The following is a 25105-nucleotide window of genomic DNA, read 5'->3' on the forward strand; positions in this document are numbered from 1 at the left end:
GCCCTTAGAGGTTAATGTATCAAGTTTCTCTTTATTCGTCAACTGGACAATACGTCATATGTCAATCTGGCGACATAAATAAGAAACAAATACGATTTTGATTTTATTTACTGATTTGAATTTGAATTACTGACAATTAAATCATAAAATTCTAGCGCATGACGAATATTGTTAGGTCCATAAGCCTAATCAGTTGGAACCTCTTGGATCAGATGTATGTAGGGATTTGGAGGCCCAATGGACCAGCGCCAGTTCACATTTTTATCCAACTTTGTGGTACGCGTTATATGGTCCCAACAAACATGCAAATGTCTCGTATGATCACACTGACACCGTTCCACATTTGGCGTGGGGTTATTTAGTCTGGAAGAGGATTATCTCCTGGTCGTAGGATTCTCTCCTGGTCGTAGGATTTTCATATCTTAATCATTTAGAGAGTGTTTGGTATGCCGGATAATACACCGGATAATACTATTTAATACTATTCGGTGTTTGGTGTCATTTCGTATTAAATTAGCACCGGATTATTTATGCGGTCCGGTCTATTTAATATGACGTACGCCGGATAACTTATACACTCCAAATCGTTGGTATTAATTAGTCGGGTCGCTGAAAACAAAATCAAGCTGGCTCTTTTTCCATCTCTCTTGCTAGTTTTAAATTGTGAAACTCAATGCCATAAATTTTCTTCAAAATGAATTGAGTTTTTAATCCGGGATTGCACCAAACGCCCGATTAAATAGTCAATACGCTTGACTAAATAGTTAATGCTATCCGATGACAAATTATCCTATCCAACTGAAATAGTTAGTACAGTCCGAACTCCCAAACGAGATCTTATTATACATCGTATAGTCAATTTTTTTTTCAGGTACTATTTGTGTTTCATTTTTTTAAATAAAAAAATCAAATAATTTTTAGCTGCATGACACATGATAAATGACTAAAATGTAAAGATTCGATCCGAATAGAATCCAAATCCATCTGGTCATTCGCCTTGAATGACAACGAGTCACACAAGAAACATGACTCCGCCCACCAAATAAAAAACAAGAAACATGACTCCCCCCCTAATTCCATCAAATAAAAATCGCCGGCTACGCACAAGAAACATTACTTTCTCTCTAGAATTGGACATATATACATATAGATACACACATGTGGATGAATCCCTTCACTTAATCTTCCTGATTAAATAATTCGGATATTTGAAATTTAATCAAACGGCTAAAATTATTATAACTTTTAAAATAGACCCGTATTTTTAATTTGGATCAAATTTCAAGAACTCAGATTGTTTGATGAGGAGGATTAGGTGGAAGGGATTCTGATCCCTTGCAGCTGCTTTCACATCCGCAGATTTTAGTGTCACTCAGTCACACTCACAGATTGATACACCCGTTTTGTACAGTCAGACACTAGTCGCCCTGCACACTGCAATCTACAATTCCACTCTTCCTTCCCGTCCTTCTAACTGAGTCGCGTTGTATACGCACATTGCATGTGTACGTATTCGTAGAGCTACGGTATATAATACGTACATGTACATGGGGTGTGGGTGCGAAAATATAATCTGTGGGTGTGGGAAGAGGGAGGTACAGAGAGAAGGTACGGAGAGAGAAGCACAACGTTTCGTACGGAGAATTTTCTGATGCCTCCACGAGGAAACGTAACAACCATCGGATTTAAGAAATTTGGGTTTCACAGGGGAGGGAGAAAGCGATCGGACGGCCGAGCGCGGCGGAGGTGAAGTGGTAGGGTAGGGGTGGGGTGGGAGGTTTATCTGATGTAGGATGCCACGCGGGATATAAAGTTGCCCCGGTCCATCAAAAGATGGTGTGTGATCGAACGGCTGCGAGGGGACCGCAGACTGATAGACAGTGTGTGTAAGCCGTCGATGGTGGAATGACGTGAGGAGGGAGAGAAAGCATGGAAAAAAGCCTCGGTCTTTCCGTCTTTTGGGAAGCAAGTTCGTGCTTTCTGGCTTCTGCGTTTGGCTTTCTGCTTTTCGTCTCTCTGTTCTCTCTCTCTGGTTTTCCAAAATTCAAGCTTCGGTCTTTCTGGCTTCTTCGTTTGCCTTGAGTTTCAACGTTCCCCATAAATGCTTTTGGGTGAAGCTGATGAATTCAATGAATGGGTTCGGATCATAAATAAAGGGAGAAATTGTTGGATTTAATTTGGTGGGTTTGGGTGGAAGAAAATTGGGTTTCTAATCGAATCGAGAGCATTAATTGTTTCTCCTTTAAATTTCAATAAATTAAATGCGATCTAACTCTCCTCTCTCTCCATTTGACATTGTTCTCACGGGTCTCTCAGTCGCAGACACCCTTATTCTTCCTTTTCTCTTTACCCTTTACGTCTCTCTCTCTAGGAAGAACCTGATTCTCTGGGCACGAGGAGGGGAGCGAAGTGCTTTGCATTTCAGTGGCTTTTTTACAAATCGCTTTGCCTTTAATCGCTTTTACTTTTGTCTTCTTCTTCTCATCCTCCTCTCTGAATCTCCTCTGTTTCTGCTACTGCTTATTTTCTGAGCTCTCTTCACTCCCGCAGAAAAAAAGGAGAGATATCTGGCAATCGATCGAAGCAACTGATAAATCGTCGATTTTCTCTGTTTTTGCTAAACAAATATAATAAATAAAATAAAACCAAACCCCACTTTTTCGGTTCTCTTTCCGGCGACCTTTTCGTTTCGCTAAATAGCCATCGATACCCACAAAAAGAAGCATATTATAATATAATAAAAAACTAAACACGAAGCTCTCTCTCTCCTCTCGCTCTCGCTCTCGCTCTCTCTTTCTCTCTCTACACGTTGTTCTCGCTCACTTTCTTCTTCAGCACCTTTGCCTCCACCTCATTACCCCATTCCAGCATCTGGGTTCTGTTTTCTCTTCGTTTTCCTCACCTGGGTTTCTTCCATTTCATCGTTCTGCGATCCAAGTTTGAAGATTTTAGAGAGCTGAGCTCAAAATTTGCAGAGAGGCGAAGGATCTGTTCCTCGAGCTCAATCCGACGGTCCAGAATCCTTCAAATCCCAGATGTTAGTACCGCCTGCCACCAAGCATCGAGACGTGAGACGTGGAGGAGGAGCCACTCGCTTCAAGCAATCTTCTGGACCCAGCAACACCACCACCAAGCTCTTTCCTAGTAAAATACTAAAATCCCAATAAATGTTTCACCGTTTTCGAATTTTTGGTTTTTTCTCAGCTGGGAACATTCCAAAAAACGGCCGAGAAAATTCCAAAAGCCGCTTGATGGATACTTGTCTTTATCTGTGTGGCTTTCTGATAAGAGCCTTGCAGATAATGCGTGCCTCCTTCCCTTATAATTATCACCACTATTTTGTCTGAGTAGTTGCTGTTCATTTATTTTGTTCTTCTGAAATTTTGAAGGTTTGGATGGTGGTGGGGACTTTGTTCTCTCTGGAAAATCAACGAAGAAAGAGAGGCTCAGAAAATTGAGTGCTCTTGGTACTGCAAAAACAACGAGCTTTCGAGTGTGCGAAATGGGTTGCGACGTGCCTGACAGAGACGATGAGCTCCCCACTAGGAGATTTAAGCTTCCCAGAAAGGTTTGCTTACTTCTATCGATTACCCAAAATCTTTGATTCGTGTTATTATTCCTCTGTTTTAAATTTTCCTTTTTTCTTCCCCAGTTCTTTGATGATTGCAATGGCGTTGATCTTGCCTCCGTTCCACGGAAGCTCCGCTCAGGTATGTGGGTTTGAATTAACAGTGGAAAATTTTGCTCTTTTATCTTTGTTTTTAATTTCAACGCTAAATTTTCCATTTTTTAGTTAATTATTTTTTGGTTTAATTATTTGGGATTTGATTTCTTTGGTGGGTCTTCTGGGGAGTTTTTCGAGTTTGTTTTACTTTGGTTTAAGATATAATAATTCTGGATTTGAAGTGAAGCAAAACCGAAGCTTTCCGCTTTTATTTTCTTTTTCGGGAAGCAAGCTTTCCACTTTTATTAATTATTTATTATATTTGGGTATGAGATTTTGCCCTCCTTTTGTTTCTGTAGTTTTACTTTTCCAAAAGAGATACTTTAATGGCTTTCAATGATTCGGGTCCCTTTCGGATTTTGGGGAATTTAAAAAAAAAAAATGGAACAGTTCCTGTTTTATTCTGTTGTATGAAGTATGAATGTCTTGTACCTTTTTGAAATTGTTTATGCACTTGCAGCAATGAAGAAACGCAATCGTGAATCTGCATCTCTGGCCCGGTCTTTACCAAATGCAAAGAAGGTGAACCATACAATGAGTGGAATCAAATCTCCAAAAGGGGATGGTGTAAATAAGTCCAAACCATACTTGGTAGTCATCTCTGTCTGCTGTTTCGATGTTTTCGTTGTGTTTGCCTTTTCTGTTTGCAACTCTAATGCATATACTCGAAATTACTTGTGAAGAAACAAGGAGGCTCAGAAATCACCAAAGATGAGGAAGAAGTTGTGGAGACGTTGTATGCTTTGGCCGGACTGTTTCCCAGAAACGACGCAAATGATAATAGTAAAGTAGACTGTGAATCGTTAGATGCCAATCCTTCGGCTTTGCCAGAGTCAAAGGAGAGTTTGACACCTGCATTTGAAGGTTGATTTGTAATTCACTTCTTAGAAATCTTCTTTTTCTTAAATATATGCCATTGTGCCAGACTGTTAATGTATGTGGTGGAATTGGTTTCTGCAGTTGGAAATGATAAATCGGGTTCAGACTCCCTCTTGAGAGCTACCAAGGCCGCCGGTCCATCAAATGTAGAAAGATTAGCAAAAGAAAATGATCAAGTTGATTGTTTGAACAAACCCAGTACTCAACCAGAGCCTGAATCACCTAACAGCAGGAAATCAAGTATAAATTCAGATAATTCAGTTCCTCAAAATCTGAATGTTTCGTCGTTGTCACTGAAAGTTGAGGGGTGCAATGAAAGGCCTGCTACAAGCAATGCTGTCAACTTTTGCATATCTGATATAAGTCTGGATAGTCGGTGGGTACTCTTCAACTTAATTCTGGCTTCCATCCCTGTATTCTATTTCATTGTGTGTTTGTGTGTCCGCCTATCTGTTTCGTTTTTAAGCATTATCATATTTCTAATCTCCCAGCAGGTTAAAGCAGCCTGTGCAAGAGTTGTCCTCAATTCCTGAGAGAAAACCAGTAATAGCACTGGAGCTGGTAAGCATTAACTCATCAAGTCTAAGTCAAATATCATTTGGTGAGATCGAGATCGGTTTGATTTTAAGATTTGGATTACTCTTCAGAGCACAACTGTTGGGGGTCAAGTTGTACCGCACGATACGGAGGAAACCAAGAAAAATGGTATAGTTCTTGTTTGCTGATAAGTCTTCACTATTGGTTTTAATTTCACTTTCACTTGTGAAAAGCCGTGTTTTAGTATTGCATTGCATATCAATTTCTTCAAGATGACATAATCTTTGGTTCTTTGATTCAAAGGTCCAGTATTGTGGCCTGGCTTGTCTTCAAGTCTCTCTCATGGTGCTAGGAATGATAGTCCATCATCATCGTCACAGTAAGTGTCTTCATTCCTGAATAAATTTTCTAGATAAGTTTTATTTCTCTGTATTTTCCCGTTTCTCATGCTTTTTATCCGTTCAAGGTCTCCTGCTGCTAAAATTCCGCACTGGCTGGATGCTGCCTTGTCTACCTCGAGAGCTTTGGTCCAAAATGGTTCGTCTTTTGGAAAGGTGAAGAGAGGAATTTCAATTTTCTAATGATTCCATTGTATGATTATCGGCTATTTTAACAATTCAATATGCGCCACTCTTTTCTTCTCAAATTTCAATACCATGTGAAGCTTCTGATTGAGGGTATGGTGGACTATCAACTATACAGGTGACTACTGTTCTCAATGGTAGAAGGTCGTGTAAGAAGTGCGCAGCTCATGTTTACATAAGTCACTTAATTCAGGCTTTACAAAACTCCGAGTGTAAAAATAAGATACAGCTACAGCCTAATCAAAGGAGACCACATGAAGGATCAAAACAAGTGTCTTTTCTGGGAGTTAATATCAATGCCAAATCGAACAATGGTTTAAATGGGATTGTTTCTACTAGTAGTATAGGTATTTCTATTTCTGAAAAAAATTCAACCGTAGCTAAGAACGGTACACTGCAGCAGACAAGACTCCATCAAGATCAGCCACAGTTCGCTATGGGATCTTGGGCATACACTTCACCAAAGCAGGTAAAGCTTAGTGTTGTAATTGCTATTTGTTCATCGCAGGGTTTTGATGATGTTCTCACTGGTCTCATTTCTTGCAGAGTATTGATTTCCTGTCATTGTCAGCTGGAGGTGGTGGCTCAGAAAGTAATAATGGTTTTAGCAGATCTAGAAACGGGATGGAGCCATCATCACAATCCCAAGCTACTTATATCCATCCTCTCATGCAACGTCACACACTCATTCCTTTCTCTTTGACCCCGTCTCAGTACAGCTCCTCCGCTCACCCTAACAATCCTTCACTGTCGCAGCAGGTTTTTCCGTTCTCCTTTAATTGTTTTCTTTTTATTCCAGTTCTTCTGTAAAGCTTAGATTCACTTTAATAGAACCAGGATTTAATCTTATACGCAACGGGGAGGTTGAGAGGGACAACTGAGAGTTATCCTAATCATCTTTGACAAATTAAGCAGACCTTTTACTATTTTAGACCTATAGTAATAGTGTTGAATATAAACATTGAATGCAAAGTACTAAAATTACGAAATAATACTTAATTGTAGGGCCAGATGCAGGTATCTCCATATCATGGCAACCCATTTTGTGGTCCTCAAGCAAGCCCCACAGCCTCGACAAAGCAGCAACCTCAACAGCAACATCTACAGCTCCAACAGCATCAGCAGAGGCTTTGGGCCGCTCACTTAGCCGCTCAGTACAGGCCGGTGGGAACTTCAGCGCCCGCAGTTCATGTTCCCGGTTGGCAAAATGGAAGGCAGGATATGATGCTGATTCCATGCAGCCAAGGTCTAATGTCTCCATCCCCTGCAACACTTGAACTTGTTGGTCCCAAGTACGCGCCACTGTCTCAACAACAGCTAATGGCTGTCACTTCATCTTTTCCTCCCGGCAGGGTAAAAAGACAGGAACACCACCTACCTTCTGTGTACGAGGAATCTGGAGGTGGATTTCGTGCTGGAAGTGCAATGCCACTGCAGTTGCTCTGCAGCGAGTACCTCTAGTAAATTCTATTGGGAAGTAGCTGGTTCGTAAATTATTTCATTCTTTCTTCTGTTAAGAAGTGGGGACTTGCTGCTTAACTTTATCGCGACTCAATAAGATATGAACATGTATAAATGATCACCCGCCATTTCGGCCAGGGCTTGATAAGCTGGGGCATTCGGCTGGTAGGGAAATTGCCCTAGACTATTAGGCCATTGAGGTTTTGTAGTAATCGTTTCATGAACATATTGGGGGGCACATTGTTCATCTTTTACAAAGAAGATAATAGAAAATTAGAAATGTTTGTGCTCTACAAAGTACTCGGTCGTATATTGCATTGGGGATCCAATCTGGCTTGTGTTTCGGAAAATGGCTTCAGCTTTTCTAAATCAAAGCAGAGCCAATAATCTGAAAGGAAAACTGAAGAAAAGGGTTTGAAAATTTTGAATTTTAATCAAAAGGACAAAGATGTGGTGTAAGTGAATTGTACCATAAGTGAATTTTTGGAGTAAAAATGTTATTTTTGTTAAAAATGAACAGTTCCGAAAGTGCTTCGTTAAAACTCCCTTCAAAAGACTTGGGAATAAAATTTAGCTTAGGAAGATTTTGGTATTTTTGGTGATGTTTGGTCTCTTTCGTAGGTCCCTTCGTTTGTACAACGTTGTCTTGCACTAAAAGGACGTGATCTGATTTCAAAAGCATATTTCGTTTTCAATCCTCAAAAAGAGACACCTACCTTCCTTCCACAACAACGATATCTCAAATCAGTAACGCATTGTCGATCTCACAACATAAGAATATGCAGGTTAATCAATGGATTTCACCCGAAAACGTCCAGTTTTCCACGGGGTTAAACATTGCTTTGTTACAATTCAAGTTAAACACCTGTAGAACTGCAGAGGGATCGAAAGGTCCCCGCGAAATGCATTCAGCAATACCGTTGGTTCGCACAGCAGGATAGGAGCTCTCACCTTAGCAACCGAAGCCAACATAACACGACCCCTGTTCCAAGAAATGTCAAAGAAAACTGATTTGTCTGCTAACTTACATATACCCATTGTTCCATGTAAACTACAAAAGTGCCTATATGGAAACAGAAAAACTGAAAAATATATACCGTTGGTCGTGTATATGCCTTCAATTATATGAATATGTATTTCAAACACAAATGCCAAAATGGGGGATATACCGGGTACAAAGGAGATACGAAAAAGAGAAACCTTCAAGTTCAATTGAGGTTTACTACCGAACGGAATTCACATAAGGAATGGTGATACAAGAATTGACTGAAACAATCTGCAGAAACAAAGCACCAAACTTCAATCCTAAAAACTTGTCACACAAGGATAATCTTCACTCTAGTTTTTCGAGTTCCCCCATTCTCTCTATTATCGCCTGCAAGAACAACAAAAAATTCATGAAACCAGATATCTTTGATGTTGTATGTTTGCATTGCAGATAACCATATACCAAATTCAGACCACAAATGATACCAATGATTACATAACATCAGTATAAACACGACGAGGCACAAAAGCAAAATCGTTACTGGGAAATAAATAGAGCTATGTAGCCAAGTTGGAGTGAGGATTTTGGTTTCTTGGTGTACTATACAAAACAAGACAAGAGCTAGTGGGGAAAGAACGAGAAGACACATGAGGGCAAAGAAAGGCAGAGACTTTCTTTCACAAAATTCTGATACATGATGATTAACGATAAATCAGATCAAAGGGTCCCCGGACCAAAATGGATAACGAAAAACCAAGGTTTCTGTTGCCGTCCCCATTCTAACAGCATACAAACGCAAAACGCAGGAGAAACAGAAGAAAAGCTACATTGATGACAAAACTTCACAAGAAAATAATTCGTAGACATTCTCATGGTCTTACCTTCTTGCTTGTTTCTTGGAGCTCTCCAGCAAGAATGAACTCATCAAGTATCAGATAGACCTTCCATAAATGAAAACGGAAAACATTAATCAGTAAGATAACAAACAACCACACCCATATATACTCACGAGCGGAGAAGAAACTCTGCAACACCAAGGTATTTACAACTTTAGGTACTGGCATCTATCATGCAGCCTGACTTGGTTACCGCCTAACATCAACTGACAGAGAGAAAACCACAAGGTACGGTATAATGTTGGAGGAGAAAACAACGGGCTTGAATTCGCAAAATCAACGGCTTCCAGCAGTATGGCCGATTCATTATTTCATATAATCTACTCCTACCACTATCCAAGTTAAGTTTCGCGAATATAATCAGCGCGGGGTGACTACTACTACCTCGGGAACTAAATACGAAAGAAGATAATCACATCAAAACGAAGGCGAGTACAAGCAACGGACCTTGTGAAAGTTAAAGACCAAATCGAGCTCGCAAACATTGCTGAAAAAATGATCCAAAATTTCAACGAACAGATGAATGCATTCCAAGTATGCCAGTTCATTGTCAGTTATATCAACACACAGTGAGAAAAACAACCCTGCATATCTCCTGTATATAACCTTGTGTGTACGGAACTGCAAATTAATTTAGAAAATTAAATCTTTGGTTTAACCAAACTATTTTAAAAAATCCCAACAAAAAAAAACAAATTAAATTACAAACCTCGACGAAATTTGTGAACTTGGGATCTCTGTTGACCACCAAACGATGAACCTGCAAGTACCATCGAATTCAAAAACCCTAGAAATTTCGAAACTTGAAGCGCAAATTACAATTAAAAATTTAATATCAATTGAAATAAAGGGGAATTAGGTGTGGATCATACCTCGTATTCGACCTTGTGCTTCTCAGAATCCTCGAGAGGAACGTAGTACTTGGCTAACCGGGTCTTTCCCTGCCGGTTCTGTAACAGTATGAATCGGATCTGCCATACGAATCGGATCGGGTCAGATTTCGAAATCGAATCAAATAATACTGGAAATGTTTAGAGAGGAGTACCATTGTCGAAGCAAAATTGAAGAGAAATTAACAGCAGAGGAACCCCAAACTTCGGGACGAAAGCTACCAACTTTTTTTTTTACTTTTGGTTTCTTTGTGCGATGTCGTTTCGGAGTTCCAATGAGTAGCGGGGCGGGTAAGAGAGGAGGAAGAGGGAGAGGGAGCTGGCGTAACTTGGGTGACGGTCTTGGTCAACGTAGACATCCAACGGCTAATTTGAATTGTTCAAGTTTTGTGTGATCCTGAAATACCGTCATCATGTGATATAACTAATTCATTCATTTAAAACTCTTGGATTTTGTTGTCGGTCCATCTTAGAATCACACAATAATTGATTAGGAAAACTAATGAAAAGGGCTTGAAAACTTTGAGTTTTAATGATAAGGACAAAATAAAGGGTAAAGTGAATAGTACCAGAATTGACTTTTTAGTGTAAAAATGTGGTTTTTCATTAAAGTGAACAGTACCGGGTGCTTTTCGTTAAAGTTCCCTTTTATTAGCAACTTATAAAATGAATGACAAAATGAAGATTCTAAACCAATTACTAATACCACGCTCAGTAAATATTCTATATTCTGGAGGCTCAAACCAATTACTTGAGAAATCAAAATTCTTGCTAGTGATTTCACTAGAGTTTCTCTGTTATCAAAATGCTTGCTAGCGATTTCACTAGGTTTTTTGGATTTCCAGAAAGGCAAATTTCGTTACACATGTTATTACTGAAATTTGATTGTCTAAATTTAGATTGTGAAAGGAAATTTATCTTGTAATCTTTTCTAGGTATTTGAAAGTTTGCAACTGGCAAAATGTTCCCAACAGTTTTCGGCTAGCCAAACAGCTAACTTACTTAACAACAATCAGTAGTTAAGTCATAACCACGATAATACTACTCTAAGCTACATTACAAGAGGAGCTTATTTACCCACACAATCCACCACTTAAAAGCTCAATTTAAGTTACTTAATCAGATAGCGTAACTTTATTTAAATTTAACTCTCCATCTATTAATTAGAAAAATTTAAAATATCGTCAAATTTGTGATTAAGATGAGTGTTTGGACAACAATTGGGACTGGACTGATAAAACAATGTCGACTTGTGGATGCGAGACGCAACAACGATCTGCGCTTGGTGCTGTTAGGTCGAAATCGGAATGCTTGCAACATGTTTTTTCAGTTTTTTAGTATATATCCTGTCCTAATATGCTTACCGTGACTTGGACCGCCAGCATTTCCTTTTTATATGTTCTCCTGTCCCATCAAATATTATTTTTTGTAAAACACAAGGTAAATGAAGAGGAATCTGGCCAAGCTTAAGATCTTGTTAATATGGTTATTGATAATGATTAGTTGAGAGTGATTGATGATTCTCCTAAACCGTTTTATTATTGGCTTAATTATTCTCCTTTTGAAATTCTCAAATTTTCGTCAACCTTGAGTTGTGGCCGCCGATCAGATTTGATAAATTACTGTTCATGTGTACCCTTTAATCCGTTCATTGGGTGCTAAAAGGGAGATTCATTGGGTGCTATATGGGAGAAGGGATTCCACACGTTATTCGCTAAACAATTAATACGATGTCATGTGTTTTTATATTTTTACATGACAGAGTCATTAATCTGGAATGTCGCAGTAAAACATCAGAATATGTAAACGCTACTACTACTTGTGGATTGTAGTCCATGTTGGTAGGCAAGCCCAATACTAGAAGAGTTGGGTTGGAATTGGTGGAGTTTGTTCTGTTGGTGTGGGTGTGTTGGGGCATTTGGCGAAGAGTCTCTCTCTATTGCCGAAGTCCACGGAGCCACCCACCCACCGCCTTTCGCATTCACAGATATGAACAGATATCTAGTGAAGTGGACGCGAAGAAACGAATTCAACCTCCCCAGTCCCTCCTATAACACCCTCCCTCCCCCTGTGAGTCCCTCTCTCTCCCCCTCACTTGTAAGCTGTCAATCTAACCAACCACCCCATCTCTCTCTCTCTCTCTGTCTCTCTCTCTCAAGTACTACTAGTCCAAATAAAAAACACATTCTTTCCTTTCATTATTTCAACCCTAGGAGTGCACCATTTTCCAAAGTGAACATGGAGAAAGAAGTAGGAGGAGGAAGAGGAGGAGGAATGCAAACGACGAGGACAAGGAGGGCGGAGATTGATACGAGGCGACCCTTCCGCTCTGTCAAAGAGGCCGTTGCGTTGTTCGGAGAAAAAGTTCTTGCCGGAGAGCTCTATGCCTCCCAGCTCAAACAGGTGCATCATTCATCATCAACCTTCATCACATTTCAATTTCATATCCTCCACCCGTTATATAACACATGTTCCCCTTAATTTATTTAACCACATTGATAATTGCATTAGGGTCATCAGCTAGGTTAAGGGTTACTACTTATGTTAACTAGCTTAGCTATCATGCATGTAAGTTTTTTTCCGAAATTTTTTCGTAATTTGTACACATTTTTAATAAAAAATTTGTATTTCTACAATTCATATATTCTATCGTATTGTATTGTAATCAATATTTGTATGTATTCGTGAATCTTAGATTTCAACCTCTGCAAAATGTAATTTCTTTGTTGGTCTTGCTAGAAGCTGGTCAATCATATATGCTTTTTGCTTGTGGCTGAGTACAACTTGCCCTTAATTATCATGTTTGGTGGAATATATAAAGCTAAATATGTATAGTTTGATATATTTAATTATGAGACTATAAGCAAAGAACGCTAATCATCACAAGGCCTAATTCCTTATTAATCGGCTTTTTAGGGAATCTAATCTTCTTGGCTTTCATATGAAGAGATGCCAAGTTATATGCTATGCACTTGCACTATCCCTTCCTTTTCTTTTTAAATAAAATTAACTAATGTTTATTTAGACTTTAGGAGGGCTCACAAGCAAGCAAAGCAAGCATCCATGGTTCCTTTACTATTTGTTGCACTATCAAATATCAGTATGACTCTTAATTGCAGAGATTCTAGAGTTGAGACTTTCGTGTCACGTCACTCGCACGCACAAAACACATACAAAGAGGATATTTGCAAATTTGGTTTCACAAGGACCATTTTGAATGGATCTAAATGCAGGAAGATCACGTTGTGTGTGACTGTTAAAGTACAAGTGATGTGACATGAAAATCATTATACTGAAAATTTCTCCCCAAACTGTTTTACTTACATATATTTGACTGATACAATTAAAATTTTAATTAAGGGATGCATTTGATTTCGATGCTAATTGGTTTTTTTTGTAACATGATCCGTATATAGATGCAGAATGAAGCAAATAGAAATGGGCATAACCCTGCATTATCCAGAATTGGAACTGTGACAGCAGAACTAGAGGACACAAAACAAAGCCTCCAGAAAGCCAGAGAAGAAAGTGAGCTCATGGAAAACTGCCTCTCTTCTCTAAAACAGGAGCTCGATCTCACAAAGCGAGAGCTCCAGCAACTGAAGGAACGAGAGTACGAAAAACACTTCATAGAAACCGAGATTGAAGACGTCAGGACATTCGACGAAGACTCGACCAAGTTTGAAACCAAACCACAAGCATCTAGTGAGGAAGATGAAAGTTTTGAGTTCCAAAAGAAAAGGTATGTGACATTTGCAAATCCACCTTCCCTTGCGAAAGTGATGATTGCGCCGGGAGGGGTTGAGGAAACACTGGAAAGACACCCTTCTCTCAAGAAAAAGAAGAAGCCCTTGATTCCTCTGATTTCAGGGATCTTTTCTAAGAAGAAAGGAAGCTCGCCAGTCGCTTACGCTTGATGCAACATACATGCACGCACATACTTCTTGGTTCCAAGAAGAATGCATCCCAACTCTTTTCACCCTTTTTTTGCACAAGTGTATTTTCTATGTTTCAGTTCTTTTAATCCATTGCACATCTAGCTCGAGATAAGATTAAATTGTAACGTTGTATGTCGATTTGTTATACCACGTGACTGTATTCCAGTACTGCATAATAATTTCTCAACGAAAATACCTAATAAATCAGCATCCTTGAATGGAGTACCTAATAATTTAGTGTGCTTGATACCCTTTAAGCTTGCTGTTATGTTCCTTTTCATTTTCATTCTTAAACTAGTGACCTTTTTTATTTTTTATTATTTGAGTAGTGTATCCTTTGGTCAATTGAATGGTCCTTGATGAAATGGACTTTAATACAACGGGCCATAAAAACATAGGGCTCGAGCCACTGGACCAGGACCAGCCTAGTTATAGATGGACAGCCCGCAACAATATGTGCTTTGAGTCCTTGACATCTGACGACAAATACAGAGCATGACAGAAATTTCGATAAAATTGTCTAATTAGAGTACCTCTTAAACTGGATAGAATCATCATGGAGTAAGATCTAATTAGAGTAGCTTTCAAACTAGATAGAATCATTACGGAGTAAGATGAGACCAAAGCACAAAGAATATCATGCTTTTGTAAGAGATTCCTTTTTAATAACATGGTCATGGTGTTCTAATGAAAATTTTCTCCTCTCAAATTGGCTAGAAACAATAGTCATTTCGCTTTTTAGGATTTTTTTTTTCTTTCAAATTCAACCCAGCTCTAGTGAAAATAGTACAATGAGATATAATTTAAACAAAACTAATGCATTCATTAAGAAAAATATGGATATGTTTAGTAAAGGTTGTTTTAATTTTCATGAATACATTGGAGAAAGTATAGCGCAAGCAAACTGAAACAGTACGTTGTAGGTTTAAATCCCACATTGTAGGAGACATGAATGGCAAACAAATCATATATTTAACGTGCAACTGGATAAGAGCGTTTATCGTTACACCGAAGTCACAGTACATGTTATTTTGATGCGCTTGGGATGAAAACAAAGATTGCAAATTAATTATAAGAAAAAATGAGGCAAATATTAAACACAAGTAGTAACCAAACCATATGTGATATGTGATATTGAGATTGATGCATGGGAATGATATATCAAACCATAACGTTGAATTCTCCATCATTTAAACTGCCCTCTTGGCTAGAAGATGACTTGTTAAAGAACTCGATGCAGTCAGCGATGGCCTCGTTGTAATGCGAATGCGACGAGTAGTGCGAGCTGCATGAAGTCTTCGGAGGCTCAAATCTGTCACAGCTGCTGTTCCTTTGCCTGGTAGTGCTCGTAGCTCCCGACGACGACGTGCCTCTGGCCGATCGAGACGGGACAGAAAACACGAGCCTCATTATTATCTTCCTGAGGCGGTTGAAGATTTTCATCGCAGACAAGTTCAGCTTGGGAGGTTGACGATGAGGGTCTGAGCTTTGGCGATGGAGGAGGGTTTCTTGACCTACTTGTATAATAAAGCTGTGGTTTCTTGGAATATTATGCAGCATTGTATTCTCTGTGATTTTATCCTCCGGGAAATGGAATGCTATCATGGGAGGGTGTCTGCCTTATACATATAAAATGGGAGAGAGAGATGAGGGTGTGAAGTTTCAGGGAGATTTTTCAATGTGTCAGAAATACAATTCAGTAAATTAAGTGTCATAATACAATTGGTTCGAAACTTGAAAAAAATATTTTAATTAATTGTATTATGACACTTAGTATATCGAACTATGTTTTCGGCACACTTAAATTTTTTTCGAAGTTTCATGGTGTTGATGTTATTCTATATATTTGGGAAATTAAAACTCTCTCAAGCCTCAAGGATGATGATGAGCATGCACATTCGGAGTAGGCAATGGCGTTCTCCATGTGCTAAAATCATTTGAATGGGCTTCACTTGTCCTCATGAGATGAGATACCTTTTGTTAATTAATCACAACAAAAGCCTTCCTAAATTATATATGATTAACCTTCAACTTAATTAAAACGCTAGAGTTCAACCTAATTTTCCACTTCTTACTTGCTCATGATTCTTTTCAAGGTGATTAACTGGTTTAACACACACTGAATTTTATAAGGCGCGCATGTATCTGGAACTCGTTAGTGTTTCTTCATAAAACACTTTTATGACCTGAAAAGCACTACTAAGTAGATGCTTTTGATTGCACTTATCCACAGCCTAAGTAATACTCAAATTAATGAGAAACAGGTAAATGATTATTTGACTCATGTTCATTAGTGAGTAAAAGAGACATGCCAAAAATTTACCATTCATTTTTTTAGCTTTATATTAGCTAGGTACCTGCTTGCCTGAGGAAAGCTAACCCTAATCATTGCCTTTCTATTAGTCAATTCAACACAATAAAATCAAAAGATGTGAATCAGTTTCTAGCTCAAGTTCATATCCAAGTGGTCCATACCCTGTCAGTTTCTAGCATCACAAATGGTCCTGCAAAAGCAAAAGAAACGAAGATAATTAATAATTGTTTATGGTAAAACAAAATAAGAAGTATTCGTTGATTTGTCTCTTGAACTTTTATAGAGTCGTCAAATTTTTTCTTTAATTTTAATTTTAACCGATTACCTTCTGTACTTTTAAAATTAGCCAATTTTCACCTTGAACTATCCCCATGATTTTTTTATAAATAGTCAATTTCTCCTCTTGCGTTAGATTATAAAATTTTCATCCAATGCTTCATTAATCTAATTTTCATCATTTTTGCCCTTATACAGTTGGCATGCATGTGTTGTCCGTGAGATCAAGATGGATTAAATATTGGATGAAAAATTTTAAAATCTAACACTGGGAGAAAAATTGGCTATTTATAAAAGTTCAAAATGGTAATCAGCTAAAATTAAAGTTTAGGAGGGGAAATTGGCTAATTATAAAATTTCAGAAAGGTAATCGACTAAATTTAAAATTCAGGAAAAAAAATGACCATTCCATACAAGTTCGGGAGGAAATGAACAAATATGCCAACAAGAAAATGGGTATATTATTAGGAAAGATGATGAGCTTGTGAAGAGGGATAATTCAGATGATGTGGAGGGCCAGGGTTTGTTCTAATGATTTTCGCACAACATCATAATGGTGTTTAATTGGTACTTTCTTCCTTAAAGTAAAGAAAATGTATTAATCATGAGCTAAGCAAGCACCCGTCCAATGAACTTGATAACCAGACTAAATGAAGTCATCCCTTAAACAAAAAAAATTAGTTCCAAATACCTTTTCATAATTGTGTTGTTAATTGTTAATACAAACCAGACTAGGTGAGGTGAGAGGAACCTCTGATGGATTTGATAGAATTTCTGATTTTTTTTTTTTTTTTTGTTGTTGCTACTTTTAATGACAAAATATGTTTGTTTGGGCTGTAGGTGTCCGCTATCAACTGAAAACCATAATGTGTTTTGTTTATGGTCTCCGGATGAAGCGTATTTTTGGGCCTGATAGCGGGGCATGAGGAAATTTCGAAAATACACCTAGGGTGTCCAATGCAGAAGGATATGAGTATGACAATTGACAAGGAAAATCAAACGATAATTTTTTCGTTGGAAAACAATATTCTCATTTTTGTTGTCATTAGTTAAGATGTGGGGTGGAGAGATTTTTCAGTATGATCGGAACACGAGATGGTAGATCATGTGTCACTATACAAATTGTGGGATATGTGTGTTAAAAAATTAATAACTTTAAAAATAAAATTTCTTACCACCTATATGAAAACACGTGGTGTATCACCCGTGTTCCGGTCACGATGAAAAATTTCTCGTGGGGGTGTTCTAACATTTTACGAGGTGGGTATTAACTTGGCTATAGTGCTATTGCTGATATATCACGACCCGAATATTCAACTAGAACACTGAAATCGAGGTATGTTGGCCGACACTTAAAAGGTGATGAAGTCATAATCTGAAAATGAGTAATGCTATAAATTAATACCACAATGTAGAACTAAACTAATTACTCAAACATAGGGCGAAGCGCCTAAATGATTCGAAAAAGAGAAAATTTTCATTGTGACCGGAACACAAGTGGTACACCACGTGTTTTTATATAAGTGGTGGGAAATTTTATATTTTAAGTTATTAACTTTTTAACATACATATTTCGCTATTTATATAGTGACACATAGTTTACCATCCCGTATTTCGATCACACTGAAAAATCCATCTTTGAAAAGAGCGTAACAGGAATAGAGTCTCGCCGAAAACCCGATAGTAAACAGAAACCCCCATAATGCGAAAAGAGCCGAGAGGATGCATCTGAGTTGATGGATATTAAGCTGGTTAATAATACTAATCAAACATCTGCTGGCCCCGGCTGATCTCTCTTCTACAATAATTCAGTATATTAAGAATTAAACCAATTAATTAGTTCAAGTGTAGAAAGCGATCGACCTCGGTTGATAGACTTCCAATAATTATCAACCTGTCAATGCATGCTAATCTACTAATTAATTTATTGAGGAAATGGGATGAATGGTCCCTGAACTATGCTCGAATTGTAGATTTAGTTCCTAAACTAAAAAATCATTAGATTTGGTCCCTAAACTTAACAAAATGTATAGCATTGGTCCCTCTATACTAACACCGTGAGATTTTCCGTTAGTTTGATGACGTGGTCTTTGTGGGCTCCATATTTTTGTTCACTAAATGCCATGTGGCTTAAAAATTCAAAATAAAAATAAATACAAACATAGAAAAAGAAAAAAAAATAAAAAAGTAAAAGTTTTCTCTCTCTCTCTCTCTCGTCTTCCCTTCTGCCTCGCCTCCTCCAAACCCCAGCTGAGTTCGTGATCGTAGAACCCCATCAGAGACAACTCCAGCAAATTACCAATGATCAGATACAAGCACAGCGGAAAAAAAAACCCCGAAGATCGAAACAATTATTGAAACCCAGAAAAGATTATCAAAAGTGAGAAGATTTCGTTTGTATTTATTTTTTTAGTTTAGGGAAGACGGGAGAGAGAGAAGGGAAGGGAAGAAGGGAAATTGCGTTTGAATTGTTCGGCTGCACTTCTTCTTCTCCTTCATCGGCTCGCCAACAACCAGTACCCACCTCCAACCTCCATAGAAGAAAGAGAAGAAGGGAAATTGCGTTTGAATTGTTCGGCCCGATCGGGTGCTGCGCAAGGGGACACGTGGAAGCAATCGGTCGATGCATAGGTGTGAGAAGTCAAAAGTCAAAGGCTTGACTGAGAGAGATGCCGGAGGAGGATTTGGTGGACATAAAGTTCCGGCTGTACGACGGCACCGATATCGGGCCGTTCAGCTACTCATCAGCCTCCACCGTCGATATGCTCAAGCAGAGGGTCGTCTCTGATTGGCCCAAAGGTTTTCTCTTTGCCACTTGTTTCTTACAACTTAATTTCCATGTCATTTTGTTTGCTATGAAGTTTCTTCGATTTAATTGGGTTCATAAAATTCCGAATTTGTGAGTTGATTTGGGTTCGGAATTCGATTTATGTCAATCTGGGTTTGAAATTTCAGTTCTTGGCAATCAGAATTTTAGCAAATTTTGATAGAATCTGTTCAATTGAATCTTGAGCTAGATTTCATAATAATCAGATGAGATCCCAACATAATTTTAATTTGGGAAATCAGAATTTTGGTAGAAGTTGTGGATTCAGTCACAAATTTGTTTCGATCTTCGGGGTTGTTAATCTTTTTTCTTTTTCTATGTTTGTATTTATTTTGATAATCTTTTCTGGGTTTCTTGAATTTTTTGAGGCAGAAGGGAAGACGGGAGAGAGAGAGAGATAACTTTTACTTTTTTATTTTTTTTCTTTTTCTATGTTTGTATTTATTTTTATTTTGAATTTTTAAGCCACATGGCATTTAGTGAACAAAAATATGGAGCCCACAAAGACCACGTCATCAAACTAACGGAAAATCTCACGGTGTTAGTATAGAGGGACCAATGCTATACATTTTGTTAAGTTCAGGGACCAAATCTAATGATTTTTTAGTTTAGGGATCAAATCTACAATTCGAGTATAGTTCAGGGACCATTCCTCCCATTTCCTCTAATTTATTAGTAGCTGAGTTATTAGCTAACACTAATTAGTATAAGTACGATTAGTTGGACTGCCAATTAGGCTGTAGAAGAAAGTTTGGCACGAGCCTTAATTAATTAGAAATTACAGTTTCAGTATGGACTATGGACCGCCACTGATCTATCATTAACATGATTGTACGTGCAAGATTTGTCAGTAATCTCAACGAGGATTACATTAAACATGATTTTTGCAAAACCCTAGCTACTTGTTTCCAATTATATATACTATCCGCCATAACTATTTTAACTTTGTTTTAATCTTGCAATGAGCGATCACTACGTTGATGCCATAAATTTATCGGCTTTTGCACACTTCAATTCAAACACTCCAAACAATGAGAAGTAATAGTGAGTGTGCATCTACTCGCGGATGTTGCATGTGCATGCAATTATCATCTGTCAACTATATATGCATTGTTTTATTACTATCGTGATGTTTCAATACAATAATATTATACATACGTATTTATCACTGTGATAACAGTGAACTTGTTCTACACCAGTTAATTACTTTGGAGTTGGTGATGACGAAGTTCGTGACTTGGTGAGTTTTTGTTTATTGGTCAAAGTCAAACATGAACGCCTCCATCAAGACATAACTACATGTAGTAATAATTTAAGAGAAATGTTAGGTAGACTAATTTTTTAGATCACATTATAAACCACCACACTATGTCATATAATTTAAATAGACAGTTTCTCTAGTATTACCCATAATTTAAACAAAGAATCCAACCATCAACAACAACAACTAAATCATATAATCTACAAAATACGATTCAAATAAATAATCTCTCCAGAATTACCATGCAGTAAATACAAAGATTATCTCACGTGTGGCCCTTATTATTAGTCTTGGACTCCTGGCTATTGGTCATGGCTTTCAAGTGTGAGTAAGACCTCTCATAAATTTAAACGTGATGACTCGTGTAAGGAGACCCAGCACGAAATAAAGACTAGTTCTTGGTTTAGGTGTGTGATTTAGACACAGATGATATAAGCTAGCCAGGCATCCATTGAAGATTGACAGATCAATATATATATATATATATATATATATATATATATATATATATATATATATATATTATATTATTATATTATACGTAGACACTTACGTTTTGAATGTTGCATAGTTGCTTTGAATATTCATCGATCACATGAATTTTCATTGTTTTCAGCAGATTAAAAACATAAAAAAGGACAAAAACAAGATAGTTTCTAGATACACTAATTTTAAATTAGCTTGCCCATATGATAAAACAGTTTAACAAATACACTTGGAGTTTAGCAGTTGAACTAAAGCTGCTAAATCCATTAAACAAACCTATAATCTAAACAAAACCAAAAACAAAAAAAAGGTAGGCCTCATTAGCATCACCATATGAAAATGATACAGAAAAACATGTATATACACGAACACATAAAAAAAATGAAAAAGAAATAAAGTAGTAGATGTTAGCAAAGTTGACCCTTGATATTAGTCGATACAGCATGCTCGAAAAAGAACTTTCTTTCAACGAGATAACATTGTGATGGTATTCTAGGTCAATCACCATTATATCAGAATGTATTTAAATTCACCGTGATGTATGATTGACTTAGTATACCGTATCAATAACATATACTCACAATGTAATGAAGATAACTAACGCATGATACGACTTTAACTACGACGTTAATCACGACTCCATAGCCTTGTAAATGACTACGAAGCATGGGAGGATGGCCTTCGGATTATAAACAACAAGTTCCTCGAGATTGGAGTAGATTCCAGCGAATCCGGCTACAGAATCGTAGGAGCCAGCAGCAGCCGGCAACTGGGACAAGCCATCCTCCTCCGGTGGCGCATCGTCCGCAATGCGCCTGACCCTGCCAGCAATGACACGGCACACCAGCATGGCCCTGCGCCCGTCCGTACAATTAAACGAGTCGTGAGCCCTACCGCTGCTGGCAGTGGTCCGCACTCCCTTGCTCCCACCACCTTGATCACCTTCCGCCACTGCTTTGCCTTGAAAGCCGTGACGGATGATCGTGCACACTCCGCAGCCAGGTACGGAGTCGCACAGGCTGGATGAGCCACGTGCGCCGAGCGTGCACGAGATGCTGGTGCAGTGGAACCGCAACAGCTCGTTCCCGTCTGCCGCGCACCTAGGGTTCTTCCGCGTGCTTGTCAGCGCACGGTTCTTCACTGCATCACGGCAGTCCTCGAACCGTTGAATCGTACGCTGCGTGTTTTGTACCTTTAGTATGCGTTCGATATTGCAGAAGGGGGTGTCTTTCTTGAGCCAGCTTGATTTGAAGATTATTTCCACGATATTTCGGCCGGAATCTTCGACGCCAAGCTCCGATACTGTACAAATACAAGTTAAGATATTATTACTTTTAGATACTTTTATATTAAAAGAAACTAATGAAAAATGTTTGAAAACTTTAAGTTTTAACGATAAGGACAAAATAAAGGTTAAAATGAATAGTAACATGATTGACTTTTTAGTGTAAAAATATAATTTTTCGTTAAAGTAAATAGTACAATGAGTTTTTCGTTAAAATTCTCTTTATATTATGGAATCTTATTCAAATATGGTAAAGTTATAGAATTTGTAAAAGAAAATGATTCCTATTAATGATAGTATTTATTTTCTACTTGTCGGTGGGGTCGTGATGGTTGAGTTTTGAGTATTCGCCGTCACAAGTGGGGTAAATGATGTAAGAGAAAACTTTCAATGTCCGGGAACATAACCAGTAAACCAAATATATTAATACATAATTTCAACTTGATGAATCGGATTATATTCTCGACATATTAAAAAAATTCTTATAAAAAACAAAATATACATGAAAACAAGTTACAATTAAACGACGTTCAAATTATCTTAATAATACGTCGTTATATTAACTTTACATAAAACATTGTATGGTATTATTAGGCGAGATACAAGTTCATCTCCCAGTTATTTAAGGCAGGCCACCTTACAACAGAGAATCATTTATTCGGTTTGTGCATGGACAGCTGTAGGTTTGTACTCAAGTTGACCGCCTTTATGATTAGTTATATGCCAGATGCAAGACTCGCGGTAAATTAAGAAGCACAATTTTTTATTCATGCACGAAAAAAAAATTCATTTGATTATTTTCTCAATTTTACCAGTATTTTTTTTTAATAAAATGATATTCAAAATCGCTCGAACTTACGAAAAATAAAATTCAAATTAACAATATGAAGATATATACATTATTTTAGCTAACTGATCTAAAACACAATTTTAACTCAAAATTAGCTTGTAAGAGTGCACAAAGTTTTAGCCAAACAAAGAGGCTATCAATAAAATATCAGAAACTATATATGGAGACGTGGTTGCGTGCACTTTATCACATATATAGCCATACAAACTCACTATTTCTATGTAAAAAAATTTAAATAACATATGATGGAAATTTGAAAGAATAAATCATGAGAAAAGTATATTGCCTATAAAATAAATAAACCATGAAATAATTAAAGGAAATTCAGCATGAAAATGATTAATTTCGTGTGAAAAATAGATTATGTAGTACCAGCATGGCGAATTGCTTGGTGATGCTCCAAACTCTCCACCTTTGGGAAGATCTCTCCACACTGAGAGCAAGCACAAATAGTAGACCTAGGAACTGGGTACCTGTATAAACATAAGAGTATTTTAATTTATTTTTTTTCTAAGTGGTATTTTAGACTATATTAAAATCTAAATTACGGGGACAAAAACTCGAACTTCAGTGAAAAAATGAGCATACTACTAAGTTAGCTAAATTAAGGTTTATAAATAAAAAATGTGCAAATTAATATCTACCTGCTAGGGTCAACGATCATGTGGCACTCGTAACACCCAGAGAGCTTCCGGAATTGCATTCCTCTGGAGGATGATGACGTCTGGTAAGCAGCAGAAGAACCAGAACCGTTGGATCTGATTGACCGAGTTGCAGGTTTCCGAGCCAGTAACCCGGTTTCCTGACCCAGAGTGCTACTCTCGGGCGACGAGCTGTCACCTCTGTGAACGACCCTAGTGTTCCCATGAACGACATCTCTGAAGCTGCATATGGAGCTGCAGGATGACCCCACCTTCGAGTAGCCTCCACCGTGGCTGGCAGCTGCGCCACCGACAATATTATTTTTCGATGGGTCGTGTACTCTAGACCCTTCGATCTGTTTACAGGTCAGGAGGTTCTTGATGTGGTCCCATGAGGAGGAGGAGGATGGTGGTTTTTGCTGCTTTTTGTTGGTTGAAGACGACTGCTTTTGCCTGCGTTTTGATGGTGGCGTTTCTTTCTTCTTGGGCTCTGTGGCCTCTGGTGCAAAAGGGAAGAGAGCCATAGGAAGAAGTAGATCACCGAGAAATTAAAGAAGTGATATTTCAGAATTGGAGAACGAGGTCTCTGCTCTTTTCATATATATGAGAGAGAGAGAGAGAGAGAGAGAGAGAGAGAGAGAGGACTTAAGACTTTTTTGAACTTTGATTAGCTTTGTGTAGTGGAGCTGTGGAAGACGGATCCGAGATGGGTAAATAACTAAAACCAAAAGCGCATCTGAGGGTTTGGACAAACTTTTCTATATATGCAACATGTAAACTGCTGATTTAGTCTCTAATTAAATTATTATCGGGATTAAAAATTAAAAATTAAATTTTTTTTTTCAAAAAAACCAGTCCTTAAACTAATATAATCTGCCAATTACATCATAATATTATATTTGAAGTTATTCTATTCAATTTTTCTTCTATTTAAGTTACGTGACTTGCATGTGACACATTTTAAAAGGTAAACTGATAATTTTTCATAGTTTAAGTACTAATTTTTTCAAAGATATAGTGTATGGAGTTAACCTTGAGGGTAAATTAGACTTTAGATTCGTAAATTATATGCAACGTTAAGGGCTTACAGGCAAGACAAGACGATGCCCTTTAAAATGTGTCATGTGACTTAAGTTGACGAAAAATTGGATAAAATAGATTTTATATAATATTAGGGATGAAATTAGTAGTTTAATGAATTAAGGGACTTGTTTTATCCAAAAATAATGCAGGGGCCTAATTTTCATTATAGTGATAATTCATGCAGT

At 37.7% G+C, this 25105-nt stretch overlaps 4 protein-coding genes across 6 annotated transcripts; 2 read left to right on the forward strand and 2 right to left on the reverse strand.

Moving 5' to 3' along the window:
• The first annotated feature begins 1960 nt into the window (after positions 1-1960).
• LOC103420865 (uncharacterized) lies at positions 1961-7482 on the forward strand. 2 transcript variants are annotated; one of them, XM_008358909.4, is made up of 13 exons: positions 1961-3144; positions 3390-3568; positions 3653-3710; positions 4185-4315; positions 4408-4588; positions 4685-4979; positions 5095-5164; positions 5251-5308; positions 5444-5519; positions 5607-5694; positions 5843-6193; positions 6271-6483; positions 6730-7482. In XM_008358909.4, exons 1-13 carry the CDS (start codon positions 3036-3038, stop codon positions 7183-7185), a joined length of 2265 nt encoding a protein of 754 aa, XP_008357131.3. In that variant the 5' UTR covers positions 1961-3035; the 3' UTR covers positions 7186-7482. The 2 variants fall into 2 exon arrangements, with proteins under 2 accessions (XP_008357131.3, XP_028962390.2); XM_029106557.2 differs by having other exon boundaries at positions 5098-5164.
• A 786-nt stretch (positions 7483-8268) lies between these two features.
• On the reverse strand, positions 8269-10372 carry LOC103420864 (AP-2 complex subunit sigma). The gene is made up of 6 exons (XM_008358908.4): positions 10115-10372; positions 9942-10040; positions 9779-9829; positions 9517-9690; positions 9055-9114; positions 8269-8560 (listed from the first exon to the last, which is right to left on the reverse strand). Exons 1-6 carry the CDS (start codon positions 10115-10117, stop codon positions 8519-8521), a joined length of 429 nt encoding a protein of 142 aa, XP_008357130.1. The 5' UTR covers positions 10118-10372; the 3' UTR covers positions 8269-8518.
• Positions 10373-11855: 1483 nt separating this feature from the next.
• Positions 11856-14130, forward strand: LOC103420863 (WEB family protein At1g75720-like). 2 transcript variants are annotated; one of them, XM_008358907.4, is made up of 2 exons: positions 11856-12362; positions 13376-14130. In XM_008358907.4, the coding sequence occupies exons 1-2, from the start codon at positions 11949-11951 to the stop codon at positions 13874-13876; spliced, it is 915 nt and encodes a 304-aa protein (XP_008357129.2). In that variant the 5' UTR covers positions 11856-11948; the 3' UTR covers positions 13877-14130. The 2 variants fall into 2 exon arrangements, with proteins under 2 accessions (XP_008357129.2, XP_028962391.2); XM_029106558.2 differs by having other exon boundaries at positions 11874-12362; positions 13382-14130.
• Positions 14131-21363: 7233 nt separating this feature from the next.
• LOC103428594 (uncharacterized) lies at positions 21364-24571 on the reverse strand. Its single transcript, XM_008366709.4, has 3 exons — positions 23841-24571; positions 23569-23669; positions 21364-22363 (listed from the first exon to the last, which is right to left on the reverse strand). The coding sequence occupies exons 1-3, from the start codon at positions 24359-24361 to the stop codon at positions 21693-21695; spliced, it is 1293 nt and encodes a 430-aa protein (XP_008364931.3). The 5' UTR covers positions 24362-24571; the 3' UTR covers positions 21364-21692.
• Between the last annotated feature and the right edge of the window lie 534 nt (positions 24572-25105).

This window comes from Malus domestica, chromosome 08, assembly GCF_042453785.1.
Source record: "Malus domestica chromosome 08, GDT2T_hap1".
Taxonomy (NCBI): Eukaryota; Viridiplantae; Streptophyta; class Magnoliopsida; order Rosales; family Rosaceae; genus Malus; species Malus domestica.